Here is a 22844-nt window from a genome sequence, read left to right on the forward strand (position 1 = left end):
TGGAAATCAGTTTGGTGGTTCCTTAGAAAATTGGACATAGCATTACCTGAGGACCCAGCTATACTACTCCTGGGCATATACCCAAAAGATTCTTCAACACATAACAAGGACACATGCTCCACTATGTTCATAGCAGCCTTATATAATATATAATAGCCAGAAGCTGGAAGGAGCCCAGATGTCCTTCGACAGGAATGGATACAGAAACTGTGGTACATTTACACAATAGAGTACTATTCAGCTATTAAAAACAATGAATTCATGAAATTCTTAGGCAAATGGATGGAACTAGAAAATATCATTCTGAGTAAGTTAACTCAATCACAAAAGAACACACATGGTGTGCACTTACTGGTAAGTGGATATTAGCCCAAATGCTCAGAATACCCACAATAAAAATTTACAGACCACATGAAGCTCAAGAAGGAGCAAGACCAAAGTGTGAATGCTTCAGTCCTTCTAAGAAAGGGAAACAAAATACTCATGAGATCAAATACGGAAACAAAATGTGGAGCAGAGACTGAAGGAAAGGCCATCCAGACACTGTCCCACCTGGGGATCCATCCCATATACAGTCACCAAATGCAGACACTGTTGTGGATGCCAAGAAGTACTTGCTGACAGGAGCCTGATACAGCTTTCTCCTGAGAGGGTCTGCCAAGCCTGACAAATACAGAAGGGATGCTCGCAGCCAACCATTCGACTAAGCATGGGGTCCCCAATTGAGGAGTTAGAGAAAGGACTGAAGGAGCTGTAGGGGTTTGCAACCTCATAGGAAGAACAGTAATATCAACCAACCAGAGCCCCCTAGAACTCTCAGAGACTAAACCACCAACCAAAGAGTACGCATGGTGGAACTTATGGCTCCAGCTGCATATGTAGCAGAGATATCAGGCATCGATGGGAGAAGAGGCCCTTGGTACTGTGAAGGCTTGATGCCCCAGTATGGGGGAATCCATGGGCAGGGAGGTGGGAGTGGGTGAGTGGGTGGGAGAACACCCTCATAGAGGCAGGGGAGGGGGATGTTATAGGGGGCTTTGGGGGGAACCTAGAAAGGGGATAACATTTGATATGTAAATAAAGACAATATTCAATAAAAAATAAGCTAAAACGAAAAGATAAGGTATCATAAACATGTATTTGATACTTATGTTTAAATGTTAGCTCTGGTCAGTCATTCTGTGTTTATGACTAGGACAAACTATGTATAATAATTTTAAAGTATAATGTTGTAGTAGGTAGTATAATGTGATAACTATTAATAGTTAGATATAAATTGAAAAGGTTATTTTCTAATATAATTTTAAAATCATGATATATTAGTTGAGGTTCCTTGTAGGAAGACAACTGTTGTATATTAAAAGAGGATCTGTTAGATTAGAATACAGAACTGTTCAACACATAAAGCTACTTTGGCAATTCAAGAATCTGATGAGAAGGAAAGAAAGAAAGAAAGAAAGAAAGAAAGAAAGAAAGAAAGAAAGAAAGAAAGAAAGAAAGAAGAAAAAAGAGAGGAAGGAAGGAAGGGAGGGAGGGAGGGAGGGAGGGAGGGAGGGAGGGAGGGAGGGAGGGAGGGAATCTATAAATAAAACTGAAGTTATTGCGCCAGATCTATCTTACCAAAAAAGTACAGTAATAAGAGGTGTTTTCAGGTTTAAAGAAAAGGGCCACAGATGTGTGCTGTGTACAGAGACATTTTCGATGAAATAAGTGCTTTTGGGGTCAGTGTCCAAGATTTTCAGGACACCTCTCCTGCTCAGTTCTAATGTTTTTCAGTTTTGATGGTATCCACAGCATTTGATTTCCTATGGAAACATAAACAAATCTGCATCTCAACACAAACCTTTTGCTTGCTTCCATTCTGATGTTAACACATTGTTTTAGTATGTAGGGTGATTTGATTCAAATGACTCATACTTTTTGTTGTGAGGCTCCCAAATCCATTTCTTGACAGAAAGAAATTACCTTGAATATCTCTTCTGGACTTATACTCATTGGTCCAATGGCAATCCTTGCCTTGCCACATAGCCTACACATCCCTGGAAACTTAGGCCTTCTTTCTGGTTTATATTTAGAAAAATTATTGTCCTGAGAGATGCCTTGTTCAAAACTTTATTACAAATGACCATACTTCCCACAATGAAAGCACTGGGCATTTTGAGATCTGAGACCTTTGTTGTCTTGTTCACAATCTCTTTGATGACCATATTTTCCATAATTGAAGCACTGGGCACTAGCTATAGCTTGACTGGTTATATTAGCATGATACATGTTAGAACCAATATCAGTCTTATCCCTTATTTACTTGTCTGTAGGTGCTGCTCATGTCTGTAATGGTTTAATAACTTTTTAAAAGTTTGATATGGTTATTTTCATACACCAAGGTCTCTATCAACCCCTGTCTTGTGTCAGGGTTCGATACAGCTTTGTTCACAGCTGAGACTAATCATTGTAAAAGAAATCAGTGAGGGCTTCTCCAGAGCCTCTTTGTAATGGAGGTGAATTTTCTCCCAGGCACCTCAACTTTGTCCTAAGCTCTTAAAGCCACTAAGTGACATTGTTCTATAGTAGTATCATCAAATTGCATCTGTTCTTGTATATCAGAGTTCTGGACATTGCCCACAACTGATCTTTTACTATATTCATTTTTCCTCCCTCTATTTTACTGTTCAATATTTTCAGATTCTTCTCTCTTCTATATTAAACATTGCAGTTGTGGACTATCCTCTAGTATAACTGTTGTCAATTGCTTGCAGTTTTGGAGAATAATTATGAGTATTTACCCCAGTTATTTAGAATTTGTTTCACATAAGGCAAATGCATCCCATAATCACAGCCTTAACTATCTTAAAGTTATCATTTCTATAGGATGGCATCCATAACCTTGTTCTACACCATTAACAGGCATATGCTGTATGACTCCTGGGAAAATGATGGTGATCTCTGAACCCCAGGCTGACCCACCTCCAACTCTGGCTGCATAGTTAGTTCGAGATTAACTCTTTCTCTTGAAACAGGCTGTTTAATCAAATTGCTCTCCTGCTTTTTCAGCTTTGCTCTGACCTGGCCACCCTTTGGTACAGTTTCTTTCCCTCTTTCCTCCAGCAGGAAACTCCTAATCTGTTGCTCAGTCAGCAGGACTGAGCCTTTTTATTCTCTCTTTATGGGTGTTCCTCACATTCCAAGTGCTTCCACCTCTACCCTCAACCTCTCCAGTTGCCCTGCCAATTCTGCAACCCTTTCAGAAAAGAAAGAGTAGAGTGACCCTCTTTTTTTTCATTTCAGTCATGTTTGTTTGTTTATTTCTCAGGCCCCTCCATTTCCAACTGCAAATTTTCCAGCTTTCAAACATTTTTAAAACAAAATATATGAAGGAGAAAAAAAAAAAAAAGAAGAAATCCCCTGTGGGCACAAATCAGGGATATCCCAGTAATAGTAAACATTAAACATTATAAACTTTTTTGGCTGGCATCTTAAAAAAAAATCCATTCCTTCATCCCCTGCCATTTCCTCTATGATATTTAAAATCAAATCTCCCATTTTTATCCTTAACATTTGAGCTCTTTGTTGGGCACCATTTGTAGCTTATCTTAACTATTTTGTGGATTCTTCATTTTCCACACTTTATCCCCACTGGTTTTACCCCCTATGTCTAGATAGGAGAGAAAGAAGGATGGGGACAGGGAAGAGAAAGAGAGATCTGTGAATCTAATTTCTTTCTTCTCATTTCTTCTTTGCTTGTAGCTGGTCTTTGCTTGTTGGGGGACACTGTGCAAAGTTGTGTTTCTTTCCTCACCTACCTAAGAAATTCTTTGATAGGCTTTAATAAAAACCTGATGGTCAATTAGCTGGGCAAGAAGTAGAAGGCACAATTTTCTGGAAGTAGGAAGGAACTCTGGAAGGAAGAAAAAGGAAGGCCTTTTCTCCAGGAGACATGAGAGGAGACAGACATGACTATGGGCCTAGGAGGTATAGCTAGCTAGCCACATGACTGGATTAGGCTAGGTTGGTGGGTTAACTTAGGTGAGCTAGTTGAGAGTCTGTCTACCTAAGCTTTAAAATTTAGAAAGTCTTCGTAGTTATTTGGGGAACTAGTTGGTTAAGAAATAACTGCTGCCCTATTAATTTCCTGCACTAATTATACATGCAGAATATTAATAATCACTTTACATTTGCTACTTTGTGGGTTATTCTTTTCCTACCCGTTACCCCTACCAAGGTTTCACCCCCAATCACTAGATAGGAGAGACAGAATGATAGAGGGATAGAGAAAGAGGATGGAGAGAGATGGAGATCCTTAATTCTAATTTCTTTCTTGTTTCTTCTTTGAATACTACTACTAACAAACCACAGCTGACAAACTACCCCCTGAACTACCACCAACCACCAACCTTGTGTGTCAGGGCTCCAGCATTATACCTTCTGAAAAAAGTCCACAGAATTTCAAATGTCACATAATCACAGAAACTATCAGCAGTTGGCAAAACCACCCCTCTACTAGAGCATGGGGCAAATCATAGTCATCTGCTGTAAAGCAGCCCCATATTCCTACACCTGGGATTAAAATGAAAACATATTCTTATAATATTTCTGTTTTTTAAGAAAATTAAAATTTCTAAATTCTCACTACAGATGTGCATTTGAACTTTCACAAAAAATACTGTATAAAATTTCATTTCATTATCTTCTATTTCTCTTAGAAATTATCTATTTTGCCCATGTTATTAATTGTGTATTAGAAGTGTACAGAATATGCATGATATTTTTATTTTTGACTTTTTAATTTCTACATTTCCCATGTAATTTCTAATTCCATGTTTCTGTTCTATGCATTGGTTAGCTTAGCTAAAGGCAATGTCTGTTTTCCTTCATTACTTTAACAATGTGTGTTTGCTGGGCAGTGGTGGCAAGGCAGATTTCTGAGTTCGAGACCAGCCTGGTCTACAGAGTGAGTTCCAGGGCCAGGGCTACACAGAGAAACCCTGTTTTAAAAAATCAAAAAAAATGTATTTTATTTCTTTGTTCTATGGTTTGGCTTTTACTATCATTAACTTTTATGATATATGTGTGATTTGATCCTACCTTGTCTTGTTATTTTGTTGTTACTTTGTTTTGTTGTTGCTTTTGGTTTTTTTTTTTTTTTTTTATTTTAGATTTTGAGTGAGTATTTACCTTTAGAGTTTCCTTTTTATATATACATAAAATATTTGAAGTTACAAATTTTCTTCTATTAGTGATCTTAAATGAATTTCTACTTTGAGTACATAGCATTTTCAATGCTATTTTTATACATTGTAGAATTCTGTTTTAATTTCTTTAAATATTTTTAAATTAAACTTTATATATAAAACCCATATATAGTTCCTTGTAACATTTTCTTCAGTTAATTATATTTTATTTCACCATCAACAAGAAATGCTTTACTACCTCATTTTATAAAATTTAAGATTTTTCATGATAATTTAACAAAGGGACATTTAAAAACAAATTCTCATATGTTTGAAAAGATAATGTTGTCTTTCTTTGACTGAAACTTGATCATCTGGCCATATTTACCAACAAGACTGTAAATAGTTAACATAATAAAGTGTATATATATATATATATATATATATATATATATATATATGCTACAATTTAAAAAAAAAAAAAAAACAAAAGCTGAGCATGGTAGTTCATATCTGTAATTCCAGCATCTGAGAGATGGAGGCATGATGACTCCAAGTTTAGTCTGCTTCAGAAAACAAAACTAACCAAATAAATCAATACCCTCCCCCACAAGAGTACACTTCCTTTTAAAACACAATTGTTTTATTATTTAAGCTTTATAGTTTACCTCTTCATGGTAGAAAATTTTGACTTCTAGAAAAAAACAATGAAGTATTTTCCCATAAATTTAGAAAACAGATGGTTAATAAGAGGCGCCAAAAAATATATTCTAGAGTATAAATGATATATCACATTAACATTATATAGCTTCATATACATGAAGTTTTACACTGTTATTTTTAACAGATTTTTATACTATATGTCCTGAGTAACCAATAGAAAACAAAGATAAGATGCTTGTAGGTCTACAGTATATAGATCCAAAATTCTTAGGAGGAGGAGAAAGTGTGGGTCATTGTTGTCAAGGTGAAGCATGTTACCAACAAAAGCTTTTTAGAGGTGACTGTATCTAAGCTCATGATTAAAGGAAGGTGAGCTGCTTGGAATAAATGACAAAAAAGAAAAAAAACACTGGAAGAGTTCTAAAAAGCAAAAGGTTTCAAATGGAAAAATTATCTGAAATTTAAAAAAAAAATCTTAGAGGTTTAATAGAATAAAAATGCAGAAGCAAAAAGCAGTTAAATAAATGATGAATCAGTTAGAACTAATTAACTTTGAATTTGCAAGAAAATATTGACAAAAGCAAATACAAAAATAAAGACTGAGAAATGTGTGCTACAATATCAAAAGTTCTAACAGAGTTTACTCATATCCCAGAAAGATAAATATAAAAATATATTAAAGATAAATGGTGTAAAAGTTCCCAAGTTTTGTGGAGCCATTATGAAGTTATGAATTTAAGAAGCTTGTTAGAACTCTTAACAGAATAAATAAAAAACAACAACAAAAAAAACCCAAAACAAGTTGAGGCATAATAATCACATTGTATACATTAGAAGCAAAGTTCAAAACACTGAGGATTCTTCACACAGAAAATACTGAAACTAGGGTATCATTAAAACACTCGTTATATTACATAAATTCCCAGTAAATGAGAGCAAATCTCATCTCATGGCCTGGAACTATCTATAAATCTAAATCTAATAAAATAGTTTTTTAGGAATGAAGGAAGATAAAAGGTAATTTCAAGTAAAAGAAGCTCCAGAAATAATTTTGCCAGGCATACATGAAATGCAAATAATGTTCACAGATAAATATAATAATAAAAGAGTATTTTGTTTCTTAATTATACTTGTGACCATTTGAAATATATAATATATCTGTGGATACAGGTAGATAAATATATCTATATGGTTACAAGATGTCTGTACGTTATATGAAGTGTTATAATGTTATTCCTAAAACACATTGAGTAGTTTACAAGATATATTGTGATACTTGCAACTAGTCATAAAAAATGAAGATAAAACGACTATGAACAAATTACAATGTGTTTGTAATAACAATATTTAAATAACTTGAAAGTGGAAAGGCAAAGAAAAGCAATAAATTATAGTAAACACAACAGAAAATTATATTTAATGCGAATAGACTAAACATACTATTCCTAAGACTGCAAAATACACAAGACCTAAAATAAGCTCTCTATAGGAGAGCTAATAGATGTCCATTAACAGTATGCAGTGTGAATGAAGCTAAACCAGAAGAATTAAAGCTGTGAGCATGTAATTCTGTGGTCTCTATAGTTTCTTTGAAAGAGTGAGTCTTACCATGTGGAACCGTGGTTTGGAAAGGGCGACTTGGGCTTTTCAGGTTCCATAAAGTCAAGCTACCATCTGAGTGGCTGCACATGAATTGTTTGCCTTCATGATGCCAATCAATTGAATGAATAGCCTAATAAAATAACAATAAAAGACAAGTACAGGGGGAAAGTAGATATATCATTATATATTCCAAAATATTTTGACATAAAATTAATATACTGATAATATGTTAATTTTTTTCTGACCCAGACTAAGTTGTCTTTGGCTTTAACCTGTTACAGACCTTGAAAAGGCTACCAAAACTAATTTCCTTAAATAAAGAATAGTTCTGAAAAATTATAACTTCAGATTCCAGAACATTTAATTGTGAATCCAATGCCCTTCATCCTATCATCCTTGTTCAAAAAATTGTTCACATAGAAATAAAGTATGGTTATCAGAAGATAATATCTTGTAAGATACAGGCTTAGTATCACTTAGAGTAAATAATTTTTAAAAGAATTTAAGCTAGCACCTGAAGCCATTCTATATGCCAAATCCAATGGTATGCATTTTACATAAAATATAATACTTAATCATATAAAAGGTATTATTTTACTTTATTATTATTTCTCAATTTACATATAGTGAAATTAACCTAGAGACAAGTATTCATTCGCTTTTTAAAGTCACACAAGTCAAAGCCAAAGTCCTTTAAAAACCCATATTCTTAACTGTTGCACAGTTGCCTCAAGGATATACCATACTAATTGATTTAAAGCAACTAAGATTTAATTTTTAAAAATTTCCAAGTTCATTCTGTAGTTTTGAATTAGATAAGAGTTAGCAGTAATTAATTCATTTTTTAGTTGTATTGGTCCCTGTGGTAGTACAGTATCTTCTATAAAGTAGATTTTAAGGAAAGGTCTCCTGAATTAGTAAGCAACTAATATTACATTTCCAAATCTGTGGCATTTTTGTGATAAATTGAACATCATATTTTATCCATTGTGTTAAGTACAGTAAGACAAGTCTTGGTGAACAAAAAAAAAAAAAAAAAAATCAGAAAAGTGTGTAAAGCATCTTTTTCCCCAAAGAAACTAGAGGGAAAATCAGTATAGGTGAATTTAAACTTTTAGCACACATGTGCTCATACAGTTACGTAACCGAATGCTTTATGGAACCAAGCATGAACATTTCAGCCAGTGTGTATAGTACCAGGGTTACAGCTAAATGTTGTCATGACTAATCATTAAAATAAAGGATATAAAATATGATGTAGACCTCAAAATGTAAGATTAAAGTGAATATAAAAGGCAGCATGAATTCCTGGACATGTAGGGTTTATCTTGGTTTTCTTCCCCCACCCCACTCTAGCCACCATTTCTATGCAGATTATATTTTTCTTAGCCAGTCTCTAACAAAGGCATTTAGAGAGGAAACATCTTTATTGTCTTCTCTATTTCTTTTCCTTTCTGAAGGTAGTTCAAACAAAATGTTGCTTCTTTTGTCAACTTTGCTGGACCTCAGTCAATTTAAAATTCTTAAAACTACTTGGTCAGCAAAAGTAGAGGATGAGGAAGTACCCAGACCCAAAGCTTCATCCTACCCCAGTAAAACCCTACTCAATGGAGAAGACAGAATGAATGTGTGTGTGTGTGTTTGTGTGTGTGTGTGTGTGTGTGTGTATTATATGGGGAGTCTAACTGTGCTTTGATGAATAGTCATAGATGAATTTAATTTTTTGTGGAAATCCAATACTATATTGAGAAATAATTAGCCATGAAAAATTACTTCCATATATACATGTGTGTGTGTGTGTGTATGTATGTGTGGAGAGAGAGAGAGAGAGAGAGAGAGAGAGAGAGAGAGAGAGAGAGAGAGAGAGAGAGAGGAGAGAGAGAAGAATTATAGTAAACAGGCTAGTAATATAAACAAAGTTTTAGAGACCAGAATTATAAAACTGTGTATAACTAAGGAGCTGGCAATTGAGATGATCGTGCATATTTGATTTTTGTTTATTTAGTTGCATCACGTTATTTTTATTAAAACAGGTTTCTTATTAGAAACCAAATATCAACCAACCAATGCTAAAAATATAGAGAGCATAAAAGAATTTGGAGGAAAAATACTAGTCATATTTTGTCAGCTGTGACTTTTTCCTGAAAACAAAAATTCTAAACTATATAGCAGTCTGACAAAAAGAAATAGGCAGTTCCCCATGGATTCAAAATATTTCCCTCCTATCAAACTGAAAATTTTCTCTGAGATTATTAAAGGAATATCAATATAAAGAAAAATTGTACTTGTAGAAGAAATCCTTTTCTTATTTGTTTATTGAGAAAAATTTCATTGTCTAGTCTGGAGTGGCTCAAAGCTTACTATATAGCTCAAGTTGGATTTGAACTTGTGTTAATCCTTTTGCCTCACCTTCTCAAGAGCAGATTCATATCCTACAACACCTAGCTGGAAGTAACTTTTCATGGCTAATTATTTTTTAATATAATATTGGATTTCCAAACAAAAATTAAGCTCCTCTATGCATATTCATCACTGGCCAGTTAAATAGTTCAAATCGATTTTGGGTGCCTAAGGAACTAATAGGATTTTGATATATAGAAGAGACAAGAAGAAAGGTCATAATGAGAAAGCAAATAACAGGAGCAAAATCTTATAAGGTAAGAAGTAAATTATAACATTAAAGGAGAGTGAACAACAGGTTCCAAATGTGTTAACTATTTATTAAGATGCAATAAATTATACTTTTTAAAAAGGTCCACAGCTTTAGTTCTCACGCCCAGGCCCTGTTAACAAACAAAAGAGCCATTCAAAGGTTCTGATGTAGAGAATCATGTGATCTGATTGTATTTTTGAAAGAAAAAGGACATTCATGATAGGATCCTGGCTGTCCTCTGAGAGGCCCAATCAGCAGCTGACTGAGACAGAAGCAGACAGATACTTACACGGACATTGGACTGAAGTCGAGGGCCCCCGTGGTTGAATTAAAGGAAGGATTGAAGGAACTGAAGGGGAAAGCATCCCCATGGGAAAACCAGCAGTCTCAACTAACCCAGACCCCAGGAGCTTCCAGAGGCTGAGTCACCAGCCAGGAGCATACACAGTCGGAAGCCCCTGGCACAAATATAGCCAAGGTCTGCCTGATCAGGACTTAGTGGGAGAGGATGTGTTTAATTCTTGAGAGACTTGAGGCCCCCGGGAAGAGGAGGCCTGATGAGGGAAGGGTGTGTCTGTGGGCGGGGGAGAACCCTCTTGGAGGCAAAGGGAAGGAGGAATAGGATGGGGAACTATGGGGGAGGATTAGGAAGGGGCAATGGCTGGAATGTAAATACATAAAATATTTTTCTAAAAAAGAAAATCTTTGTTAGTGAAGAATATGTAGAAACATAGATGTTAAGAAACTCCTATAACCAGTTAAGCATTTTAACCTATGGCGTTGGATGTAGAAATGAGGAGAGGAAATAAGAGGATGGTAGTACTAATGAAGACAAAATCAAAGAGCCTATAAAAACGGTTGGCATATGAAGCATGAAGAAGAGTTGAATAGAAAGCATGACTATGGACACTCTAAAGTTATCTTTTAAAAGATAGGGGAAGGCTAGGGCGCTGAAGCGGGAGTGGGTGGGTGGGGGAGCACCCTCACAGAGGCAGGGGGACAGGGAGCGAATAGAGAGTTTGTGGAGGAGAAACTGGGAAGGGGATAACGTCTGAAATGTAAATAAATAAAATAACCAATAAAAAATAAAAAGGAAAAAGGGAAATGCAAGAAGATCTGTTCTGAAAACATCAGGGGAGGAGAGGCAAATGGTACCAAGATATCTCACTCTAATTGGACTCTAGCCGAGGCTTGATCAAAATTCATTTCATGTCCTTTTGGAGTGGTTTAAGAGTCTCTCTCGGGGGTAATATGAGCATCTTCTGTCTAAATATAAATTTGACACTGTTCTATGCTGTCACTATTAAAATATTTGAAAAAGGAATTCTTTTTAAAAAAAAAGAAAAGAAAAAGAACATAGTGGTATGAGCAAAAAATAAATGAGGTATAAATTTAGTTCTGATGGTATTTATTTATACTTAACTATTAAATTACTAGATATTAAGTATAAAGCTTTAGAGAGGGATAGAGGCCAGGGATTTTTAGTTGTATTAAGTTTATTGCTTGTATAGGTAATATTAGAAATGAGAGCTATTACAAAGATGAACATAAATCAAAGTATGGAGCAAAAGACAATTTTTGAGAGGGAAGGGACTCACTAGTCTGGCCTCAAACTAGTGACATAGCTTGTCTTTTTGCCTCCTTCTGTCAAAAAATCTAGTATATACCAGTGTACCAGGCTTGAGCACTCATGATTTAAATGAGTCAGAGATGGAAAAAAAGAGGCATAATAAATGAGGTAGGCACAAACAAGCAAGAAAAATGACCATTTTAAGAATGGTCCTTGGAAAATTACAGAAGAGACCTTTGTGTGTAGTCCTGAGAAGAGTATTGGTGACTTATAAATCATCTTAGAGACATATTAAAGATAGTTTCTAGATAGGAAAAAGTGCTAAGAAAGTATGAAAAGCTTTGCAGTAAAATGAACTTTATAACTATCTGCATTAGAATGACAGGACCTATGGATATGTACTAGGCAAATACATATAATTTATTTATGTGCATATGTAATGTAAGTCAATATATAAAATGATCTCTGTATAAATTAAGTATATGATCATACTCCGCTAACTCAGAATATTTCTGTTTATTTAAAATTTCAATTTCAAAATTAATATACTTACCTTTTAAGGTTGAAAAATTTGTTTCCTTACATTTTCAACAAACAGAAAACACAATTCAGCATTTCCCTTTTGTTTCCTATTGATCTAGTCTTTCCTAATTCTAGCAGGCTAAATACTGTTTGGGCTTTTCTCTAGCTCTTTTCTTGAAAAAGGAAGATGGTAGGTGTGGTCACTGCCTCATAGAAGCATGAGGAGGGGGATGGGATAGGAGGTTTCTGGGTGGTGGGAGGAAGTAGGGTAAGGGGATAAAATCTGAAACGTAAATACTACAACCAATTTTAACAAGCGGAAAAAAAAGTCGTCAGAACCAACATCTTTAAAAAAAAAGTCAGCCCCCTGAGGGTGGGAAATTTTTTTTTCTTGATACTAAAACTTGTTCTGAGAATTGTATATTGCAGAATACACAGCCTTGGTGTATCTACTCATCAAGCATACTGAGCAGATCTGCCCAAACCTCCGATGTCCTGGAATTCCATCTGGATTCAGTGAAGACACAACATCAGAGGCTTATCAACTTACTCTTCCCCCCACCCCTCTTCTAAAATCTCAACACCCTTAATCAGCTTGAAGAAGTTAAAGAAGAGTCAGCGCCACTATTCCCTGAGCTTGGGGACTAATGTGGTTAATAATGGTCTGTCTTTCTAGGGAAAAGTAGGGGTTTTGTTGGAACAGGGAGGATTAACTAGGACTTATTGCATAGCCATAACCTATTGGTAGAAATCTGTATAATTATTATCAAGATGAAGTTATAATTTCTTAAATGGTACAAAATTTACTTTGATTTCAAATTTAAGGTTTTCATTGGTATGAGCCTCTTATTAATATAAAAATGAGATGAATATTGATACTCTCATGGGAATTGTGCCTGTATAACACATTTAGGAATACAAGGCCTAGACCCAGCCCTTTTAACTTTTTTAACTGATTTGGGACGGTTAACCTATGAGTTAAGGGACTATAGCAAATTCATGGCTTTGAGTTTATTGTTAGGGTGTTTTCTATATTTTATTTAGAAATAGCTGAGAGGAGTGAACAGACAACAGTCCAGGTTACCTTACATGGATAGTTGGTTTTCAAGACATCAGAAGTCCATAGAACTGACGCTACAAATATTTATATATTAATGTTCATTTTGATTAGAGACCTGTCTGCTCCTGACAGCTTCCTGTCGTGGATTCTAAGAAGAAATTGAGTATCCTTGGAGATACTCCAGTTGTGTGGTGACAGCCACTAGGCAAGAATTGCCTCTCTCCATCTACAGACAAATTACTGTCCAGAAAAGGACACACATGCAGAATAGTTGACTGATTATATGTGCCTAGACAGAGTAATCATCCCTTAATAATCCTGCATCACTAAGGTCTGTCAGATGATTCTGGGCCAGAAGGCTGAAGATTTGATGCTCCAACGTTCGGTAGTATAGGGGCTTTTCAGGTGTTCAGCGGTCTCTATAAATTGGCTAAGTTTTAGAAGCTATGCTTAGTGCTTCCCATAACTTCAGTTAACTCAGTCATTCTGGATTTCTGATGGGGTTGAAGACCTATAGTCTCATAACCAATCCTGACTATTTACTTTGAGAGAAAAGGTCTGAGTAGATGGTTTTCAGCTGACATTCACTCTAAAGCCAAAAAGCCAGGATCAAAAGTAAGTATTTTAGTTAGAAGAGATGACAGAGTTTCTGGTTAGTCAACAGAATGGTGGACTGGGTATTAGGACTATCTTGTACCTCACTGGTACAATTAGGAATAAGTATGCTCTAATTGTATTTTGAGAGAAAAGTTCTACTTTAACAGGAAGAGTGATATGTAGGAGGAGCTAAGTGGGAAGGAGTACTGAGAGGAAGAGATGGAACAAGGAGAGAAGATGAAGAAGAGGAGAAGCTAGGTGATGAGAGAGAAAGAGAGAGGGGGCATGGAGGCAGATGTTCACATGTCTCTACCAGTCAAAGATAGTTTTTATATCTAGGTTGGGTATTGGGTTACGCTTCTGATTGAGCATTACCAAACTTATAAATCCTTTGATTAACATTTTTTAAAAATCATATAAAAGCAAAAAGGAAAGGGGGGGCATGGGACAGGGGTGTTCTAGGGAGGGGAAATGTGGAAAGGGGATGGCATCTTAAATGTAAATAAAATATAAAATAAAAAAAGAAAAAAAGAAAAGAAAAAAACAACAAAAAATAAATAAATAAAATAATAAAAAAAAAGAAAAAAAGAAAAAGGAAGAAACATGGATACAATATCTTTGCATTTCTGTGTCCTTAACAGCAGTAAAAATATTAGGCTATCTCTCTAGAGTCATTTTTTCTTATGATTCATATGTACTGGAAATTGATATGAATAACATAATTGTATAATATTACTTACATGTTTTTTTTAACCACTCATGATCAAATTGCCCAACTAACCACTCATGATCAAAATGCAACTAACTTCTGGACTCTTTGGCAATGTAACTATCTCATGTATGCCATAAATTTTAATTTGAGAAATCCATTAAGAAACAAACTGTGCATTTTATGAAATACAACTTTAGCGATATTTTATTTTGATTTTTTAATATTGTATAGTGTGTGCAGGTGAGCATAGTCCCTGCCTGAGGAGACCAGAAGAGGGAGCCAGACTCCATGGAGCTAGAGTTACATGTAGTTGTGAGCTACTGGATATGAAAGATGGAACCAAATTCAAGTCCTATCAAGAGTAGTACACACTCTTTACCGCTAAGACACTTCTCTAGACCATGAAATATATCTTTAGGAACCCAAACTGTGTATTTTTAATTGTTGTGATGCAATGGGGGGGGGGGAGATAAATACTGTTAAGTATTCCAAGGCAATTAGAAGTCCAATGGGTGATTTTTTTTTTTTTTTATTCCTCTAATCTAAAATGAAGTGTTCTAAAAGAAATAGATTCAGGAGAGACTCTTTTTCTGTTTATGTCTTTTAAACTATGTGACAACATATGCATACAAAAGTGAATGTTAACTAGGCAGAGTTTTTAATCTGTATTTTCTTTCTATCTTCTTTCACTCCTACCTTACTTCTAATTTAAGTATGTCTGATCAACTTTGTGTCCACAGCCATAAGAAATAATCTCCCCTTTTCATCTTCTATTCCAGCTGCACTGTCTTCATGTAGCTTCTTTTAAAATGGAGAATTATTAATGGCCTAGATCAAAAGCACAATCAAAAATGTCATCTGGGAGAAACCTAATCAAGCCTCGCTTATGTAAATTGTATATAATAAAATATACCTCAAGATACTTATTGTCACTTATTTGGTCCTATTCTCAAAATACTTCATTATTCTATGAAGAAAAAAAAGCCTTCAAACTGTCTTGATCTTTTAGCCACAGGAAATGAACTCTCTAAGTAAGATTTGGATATTGCCCTTAGAAACCCGAAGGTCAAGAAGCAAGATGTGAGTATGGAGTCTACATAAAATAAAGGGAGATGAGAAAAATCAATAATGTGTGATAAGTGAAAGAATATACACATAACCAAAAATAGGTAATGATCTCTCAAATTGGCAGTCACGGCAGAATTCCTACACAAAAATAATCGGCAGTTGAAAGTTACACAATAACAAAAGACTATCAAGCACTGAGTGAGAGCAAGTAGCGTCCTAGTGATTAAATACATTAGTAAAGCACAAGACTTCAGAGTAAAGAAGTGATACATAGTCCTCAAAGCTTCCAAAAATGTCAGCAGAAAGCACTTACCTCATCATAATAAACTCTCAGCTCTGCTCTTTTAGATTTCAAGTCCCAGAATACCACAGTGCCGTTTTCATAACCTATCAACAGCTGGAAAACAATAAAACAATCATTTCTTAATTCTGACATTAATTTGAACTGTTTTCAAATAATAATGATAATACTATAAATAAAAAACATGCTATATATCAAAGCCTGATTTATAATAACTTTTCCGGCACTGAAATATGCTAAGACTTTAAAATTTTTTTTAAAAAGATCTTGTTGTTGTTGTAATTAGAGACAAATTAAATGGCCCATAGCTTTTGCTGCAATATAGACATGCAATAGAGAACTTTGCTGGGTTCTAAAGAATCAAAGAAACATGTAAATAAACATGATATAAAATATGTTAAAATATTTTAAAAATTGAAAGAAAAATAGGATAGAAGATGAAGACAAAGTAAAGGATGAAGTGTTATGCTTAATTAACTTCTAATATATCAATCAGTGCTATATACCTGGAAAAGTAAACAAAAATAGTTAATAGTTTTGTAATTTTTTATTCCACATCTCATCATTTAGAACATCTATTTTATGATATTTCCAGCTGATGCAGCCCCCATGCTGGGGATCAAATGTAGATAGGACCTTGGACATACTCAGCAGAATCACTACCACTTGGCTACCTCCAAAGCCTTGAGAAAATATTTTTAAGCTGATGGCTTATACACCTTCAGCTTTTTTTAAAACATATGTTTATTGGTTCTTTGGGAATCTCACATTATGCACCCTGATCACACTCATTACCCAGTCCTTCCATGTCTATCCCCCTACAAAATATATAAAATTCAATTTATGCTATTTGTATACTCACTGGAGCAAGGTCAAACTGGCAGTGACCTGTTCCTTAAATAGAACTGGGTCATTCCCCTCCCATATTTATCTTAAACCCCTTAAAAGCCATAAGTTGTGGAGAGCTAACTTCAGCATCCTTGAAATTTATCCTGTCTACAAGTAATGCAGGCATGGGAAGGGAGCAGAGACTGAAAAAATGGTCAACCAGTAACTGGTCCAACTTGAGACCCACCCCATGGACAAGCACCAATCCCTGATACTATTAATGATGCTCTGTTATCCTTGCATACAGGAGTATGTTGTCCTCTGAGAGGCTCTACCCAACAGCTGACTCAGATAGATATATACACCACAGCCAAACTGTGGATGGAGCTTGGGGACTCTTATGGAAGAATAGGAAGACCAACAGAATCAACTAACCTGGACCCTTGAGGTTCTCAGAGTCTGAACCACCAGCCAAAGAACATACATGTGCTGGGTCTATGCCTCCCTGCTTATATGTAGCAGATGTGCAGCTTGGCCTTCATGTGGGCCTGAACAACTGGAACAGGGGTTATCCCAAAAGCTGTTGCATGCCATATTACCCAAATATTATCTTAGAGAATTCTGTGAAAGATGGAAGGCCCTTATTCAGCCAGAGGCCAGAAACTGCTGGAAATCAAGATAAATTCAACCACGAGGATGGCAAAAGACAGGAGCCTAGTATGGCTGTCCTCTGAGAGGCTCTACCAGCAGCTGACTGAGACAGATGCAGGTACTTACAGCCAATCATTGGACTGAGGCCATGGTTGAATTTTGGTGAAGAACTGAGGGAGCTGAAGGAAATGGCAACCCAATAAAAAGAACTACAGTATCAACTAAACTGGACCCCTCAGAATTCCCAGAGACTAAACTACCAACCAAAGAGTATACATGGGTTGGTTCATGGCCCCTGGCACATATGTAGCAGAAGACTGCTTATCTGGCCTCAGTGGGAGAGGCTGTGGCTAATCCTGTAGAAATTTGATGTCCCGGAGGAAAGGGGATGTGTGGAAGGGTGGGTTGGATGGGTGGGTTGGATGGGTGGGTAGCAGGGGTGGGGGTCCCTCTTTCTCAACTATGCATCTACAATCTTTGCTATCACTACAAAGGTAGCTTCCTTGTTCTTTATAGTCAGTGGGGGCATGGATCATGGGCTTCCACATGATTTCTGGTGAGAGAACAGACCACGAACATGGCCTCCAGCTTCCTGCTTTTTAACTTCCTTTAAAACATTAAAGCTTCTTAAAAGTTCTCTATCACATCAATATTAGCCAAGTGCAGTCTATAGTGTAAACTGTACAGGTTCTAAAAGCACCCTGGAGACCAAGGTCTATTGGTGGACTTTTGAGATTAGATTAGTTGAGGTGAGTAGACCTATCCTAAATGTAGGTGACAACACTGTGTGAGCTAGGGCCCTGGACCACTTAAATAGGAGAAAGCTTGCTGAGCACATGGAATCCTGACTGTGGATATAATGTGATCTGCATCACCATGCTCTGTCTCTATTCCTTCCTCACTGTGATAAGCTTCCCTTCAACTGCGTAATTCCATAAATCAATTCCATAAATTACTTTAGACAGATATTTTGTTGCAGCAATAAGGAAGTAACTACCAATATGCTGGTGTTTATATTTAAATCAAGATAAACAATTTGGAAAATAATAATCTTTCTTTTAAAATAGAAATTTTTGAAACAGGTAAAATTTAGATCTTATTAAAGAAATATATTTTAAATTATCCTATCTATGTTTTTATTTATTTTTCTGTATATGATGTTTTGCCAGTATTGTATGTGGACCACATGCATGCCTGGTGCCTATTGAGGCCAGAGAAGAGTCAGAGTCCCTGGAACTAAAGTTACAGTCAGTTGTGAGCTGCTAAGTGGGTGCTGGGACCTAAACAGAGATCATCTTCAAGAGTAACAAGTACTCTCAACCACTTACCATTGCTCCAGCCCCTAGAGTTATTTTTTAAGATATACCTTATATACAAATGCTTAGTTATAAAACTATAGATGACAATAATTAAATTGATTTGACAAAAGTTCTGAGTTTTCTGATATGCTAACATAAAGAAAATTACTTTTATAAATGTTAAAATACCAAAATAGCATATAATTCAATAATATTGTCTAAAATCAAATTCATATAAGGTCTTATATGCTATAACAAACTGTATTTTAAACAAATAAACATTGTACATGTAAAAGAAAATGGTGAACAATAAGACAAATTTTTACCTAGTTTATATCATGTTTTTAATCTAAAAAGTTTAAAAACATATTTAAGCAAAAAAAAAAAAAAAAAAAAAACTCAATCCTTAAAAATTTGAGCCACAGATATATTTAAAATTCTTAAGTCTTTTCAGAAATTTAAAAGTAATTTTCAAAAGAAAAAAATTTCCTTGTCTAGAAAATACTGGGAAAACCCCTAGTAAGCATTAAGATATGAAACATTGGATATCAAAATTTCTTAAGTTATTGAAATAGCTATGTAAAAATATAACGTAGAAAGTAAGACATTAGAGTCACTTATAGAATTAAGGAAGAGAAAATCAGCTCCAAAAATCCAACAGACATTAACTAGGTCACTCTGTAATGCTAAGTTTGGCAAAAACAAGACCACCATGTAGCAAGATACAACTATAAAAAAACATTTATGATGTCATATATATATATTATATATTATTTTCTCATAAGCTATTAAAACTGTCAGAAGAGCTTATCTATTTGCAAAGTAAATATTAAATTCCAAACAGTCAAACTTGTAGCCATTACAGTGAAGTAAAATCAAAGTTCAGTGACAAAAATACTTTGGAAACAATATTTCTAATTTATTAAAACATAAAATTATTTTTTTAAGTTCGAAAGAAATGAACAAAATATCATACATTGATCATCTAACCTACTATGGTGTTCTGGGATCCAGTGAAGTCCTTATATAGAATTCCAGGTAAGATTCCCCAGAACTAGGCAGCCTGCTTGTCATCAACCACCCTGTGCTGGAACTTTCCCCTAATGAATAAAGATTACAAGGGACCAATCACTGGGCAAGAAATGGGACTTCCGGGTCAGGAAGAGGAAGGGGGAAGGCAGCAGAAAGAAGCCTTCCTTTTGGATGGTTGGAGCAAGAGAGGCTGACAAAATGTAGGTAGCTGTAGGCTATCGATTTGAGTGGCAGATCCACTTGAGGATTTATGACTAGATTAGTTTACAAAATTAGGATGTTAGATTCTGTGCCCAGTGATTGTGTTACCGGTTGATTCTAAACTAAGATTGAGTGGTGTTTTCCATTTCACAGCGACTCAGCTGGGTTCCAGAGGAAGGTACAGCAGCAGAGCATGGGCGTTCAAGAGTGCACCCTAGTGAGCCTTGGGAATTTGGACGCGCGCGCGCGCGCGCGGGGGGGGGGGGGGGGGGGGGGGGGGGCGGGGGGGGGGGATTGGCGGATTGGTGTGGCAATTGCCAACCCTGGAAACTTAGTGAGCCAGCCGGGTGGAGAGAGCCAGCCAGTGTGAGACAGGCCCTGGCTAAAAGGAATAATGTGGTCTCCGTCTGTCACAGAGGCTGCCAGCTGTTGCTTAGCCTGCACTAGCATGGATTTGCCCTTTTTAAAAATATTTCACACAACACCACCCTACCCACCACATTGCTCAAAGACAAGGGGAGGCTGGCTGAGAATTCCATGTCAGCCCACCTTTCTGCCACCTCATCCACGCAGTGTACCACCCCATAGCTGAACTGAGATAACTTCTTATACCCGGTTTTCACATCAGCACAGAATAATCTCAAGACTGCAAGGCAAGCACAATTTAGCTGACCTAAAACCTGACAAGTTGGGTCACAGCAACAACAACAACAAAAAAAATCTAATATCCACTCAACCTAAGCAAGACCAGGTATTCATACCAAGAAAAAGAACTATTAACTCAAGATGTTTAAGTCTCTTTGAACTGCAGACGCATGTGAAGGAGCTGGTCTTCAAAAGCTTCAGTACCTCCATAACACGAGGGAAACAACTGGATATCCAAGGGGAGTCCTAGTGAGGATCTGGTATTGATAATGTAGCAGAAGCCAGAGGTCTCAAACTAGACTAATGACTCATTGCAATGAACACTGGCAAGTAAAGCTATTTGGGGAAAAGGGTTTACAAATTTACACTATGACATACTACAGCTTCCATGGCGAGATTTTTAATTTGTTGCTTTCTTTTGAGGGCAAATTGCAAGGGTAGAGGGCAAAAGTGAAAGGACAGAGAGATGAGTGGGATTGGGGTGTGTAATGTGAAATTCACAAAAAAATCAATAAATAGTTAAAAAAAAAAATCAACCAAAAAAGTTCAGGACAACATGGATACAGTGTTAGAATTCTACTAGAACTTCAAAGAAAAACGAATCCTAATACTTCTCAACTTATTCCATAAAGTAGACATGGAAGGAATACTTCCAAATTCTTTTTATAAAGCCAGTATAACACTAATACTAAAACTAGAAAAAAATCCATCAAAAGAAGAAAATTATAGGCCAGTTTCTTTGATGAACATGGATAGAAAAATACTCACAAAAATACTTGTAAACTAAACTCAACAGTACATCAGTAAAGCCTCGTCCCATGGTCAAGTCAGTTTCATCCCAAAGATGCAGGGAGGTTTAACATATGTAGATCAGTAAATGTAACTCATTACATAACAGACTCAAGTAGGAAAACCATATGATCATATCCTTAGTTGCAGGAAATGCTTATGAAAAAATCCAACGTTTTTTCTGGATAAAAGTACTAGAGAATCTAGAATCTAGGAACATAGGGAAGATATCTCAACTTGATAAAGACAATATATGATAAGCCTACAGCCAACATCATGCTAAACATGGGAAAACATAAAAAGCATTATTAAAATATATTAATATAATAAAATATATTGGAAAAAAGTAGTAAGAAAAGAATGTCTACTTTTCCCACTCCTGCTCAACATAGCACTTGAAGTCTTACCTAGAGCAAAAAAGTCAAATGAAGGAGATAAAGGGGATAAAAATAGGAAAGAAAGAAATTAAAGTATTCTTATCTGCAGACATTATGAGTTTGTGTATAAGACATTGAAGAGACTCCTATAAATTTGCTATCACTCATGAACACCTTGAACAAAGTAGCAGGATTCAAAACTAACACACAAAAATTAGTAGCCTACTTGTATATGAATGGCAAGCATTGAGATGAATCAGTGAGACAGTATCATTCTCACAGTATCCTAAAAAACAAACAAAACAACAATAAGCAAAAACTAAACAAACAAAACCAACTCATCCCCATTTGAACTAAATCTAACTAAGAAAATAAAAAACTTGCACAGTGAAAACTGTCTTTAACATAGAAGAAAGGAATTGAGGAAGATAACAGGGAGAGAAAGAACTTCTGAGATGCTGTTGAAAGATTAATATTGTGAAAATTACCATTCTACCAAATATTCTCTCTCATAGGAGGCTCCAATCTTTACATGTGAGTAGATATACTGGAATAATTGAAAAATAAGTAAAATTAAACAGAAACCACGGTCAGGAATAATAATAGTGGAATAGCATGGTATATGGAAAGTTGGAAAAGGGAGTGTTGTAATGGGGTGGGGAGATAAATACAGAAGGAGAATACAATAAAAGTAAGCATACCTGAAAAAGTCATTAGCAATCATATTGACTGCTTAATAAAAATTATAATATGCATAAGTCTTTATAAATATACATATATAGTTTAAATGAAAATTTCCCATGTGGGATGACAATGTTCCCTCCAAGATTCAAAAAAATACCTAACAAAACCCCTAATACTAGTTATGAGAAGCCCTCTTTTGAGTTGTTGGTCAGGGTTGGCCAAGAGACTCCCCCAAACCTTACAAGGTATTGTTATTACCCTTGGTTGACCACCAGAGGTAGAAGATAAATTCCTATTATTGAAGACACCATGAACTTCTGGCACAGGGCTCAGATGGCCCTGCTGGAACTGAAATGAATGCCTCCTCACTGAAGACTAGCTTTCCTGGCTGCAGATGGTGCCAGGCAAGCATCCAAAGGAGAA

The 22844-nt window shown here is 35.7% G+C and overlaps 1 protein-coding gene across 8 annotated transcripts in view; it reads right to left on the reverse strand.

Moving 5' to 3' along the window:
* The window catches only part of Stxbp5l (syntaxin binding protein 5L), a 286076-nt gene that overhangs the window by 158791 nt on the left and 104441 nt on the right, over window positions 1–22844 (reverse strand). For all 8 annotated transcript variants that reach the window (XM_034515170.2, XM_076942909.1, XM_034515168.2 and 5 more), the window contains exons 8-9: window positions 15929–16012; window positions 7440–7563 (exon numbers count right to left, since the gene is read on the reverse strand). In XM_034515170.2, the coding sequence (XP_034371061.1) occupies window positions 7440–7563; window positions 15929–16012 (208 nt within the window). The remainder of the gene's footprint in view (window positions 1–7439; window positions 7564–15928; window positions 16013–22844) is intronic.

The sequence above is a fragment of the Arvicanthis niloticus genome, chromosome 12 (genome assembly GCF_011762505.2).
Source record: "Arvicanthis niloticus isolate mArvNil1 chromosome 12, mArvNil1.pat.X, whole genome shotgun sequence".
Lineage (NCBI taxonomy): Eukaryota > Metazoa > Chordata > Mammalia > Rodentia > Muridae > Arvicanthis > Arvicanthis niloticus.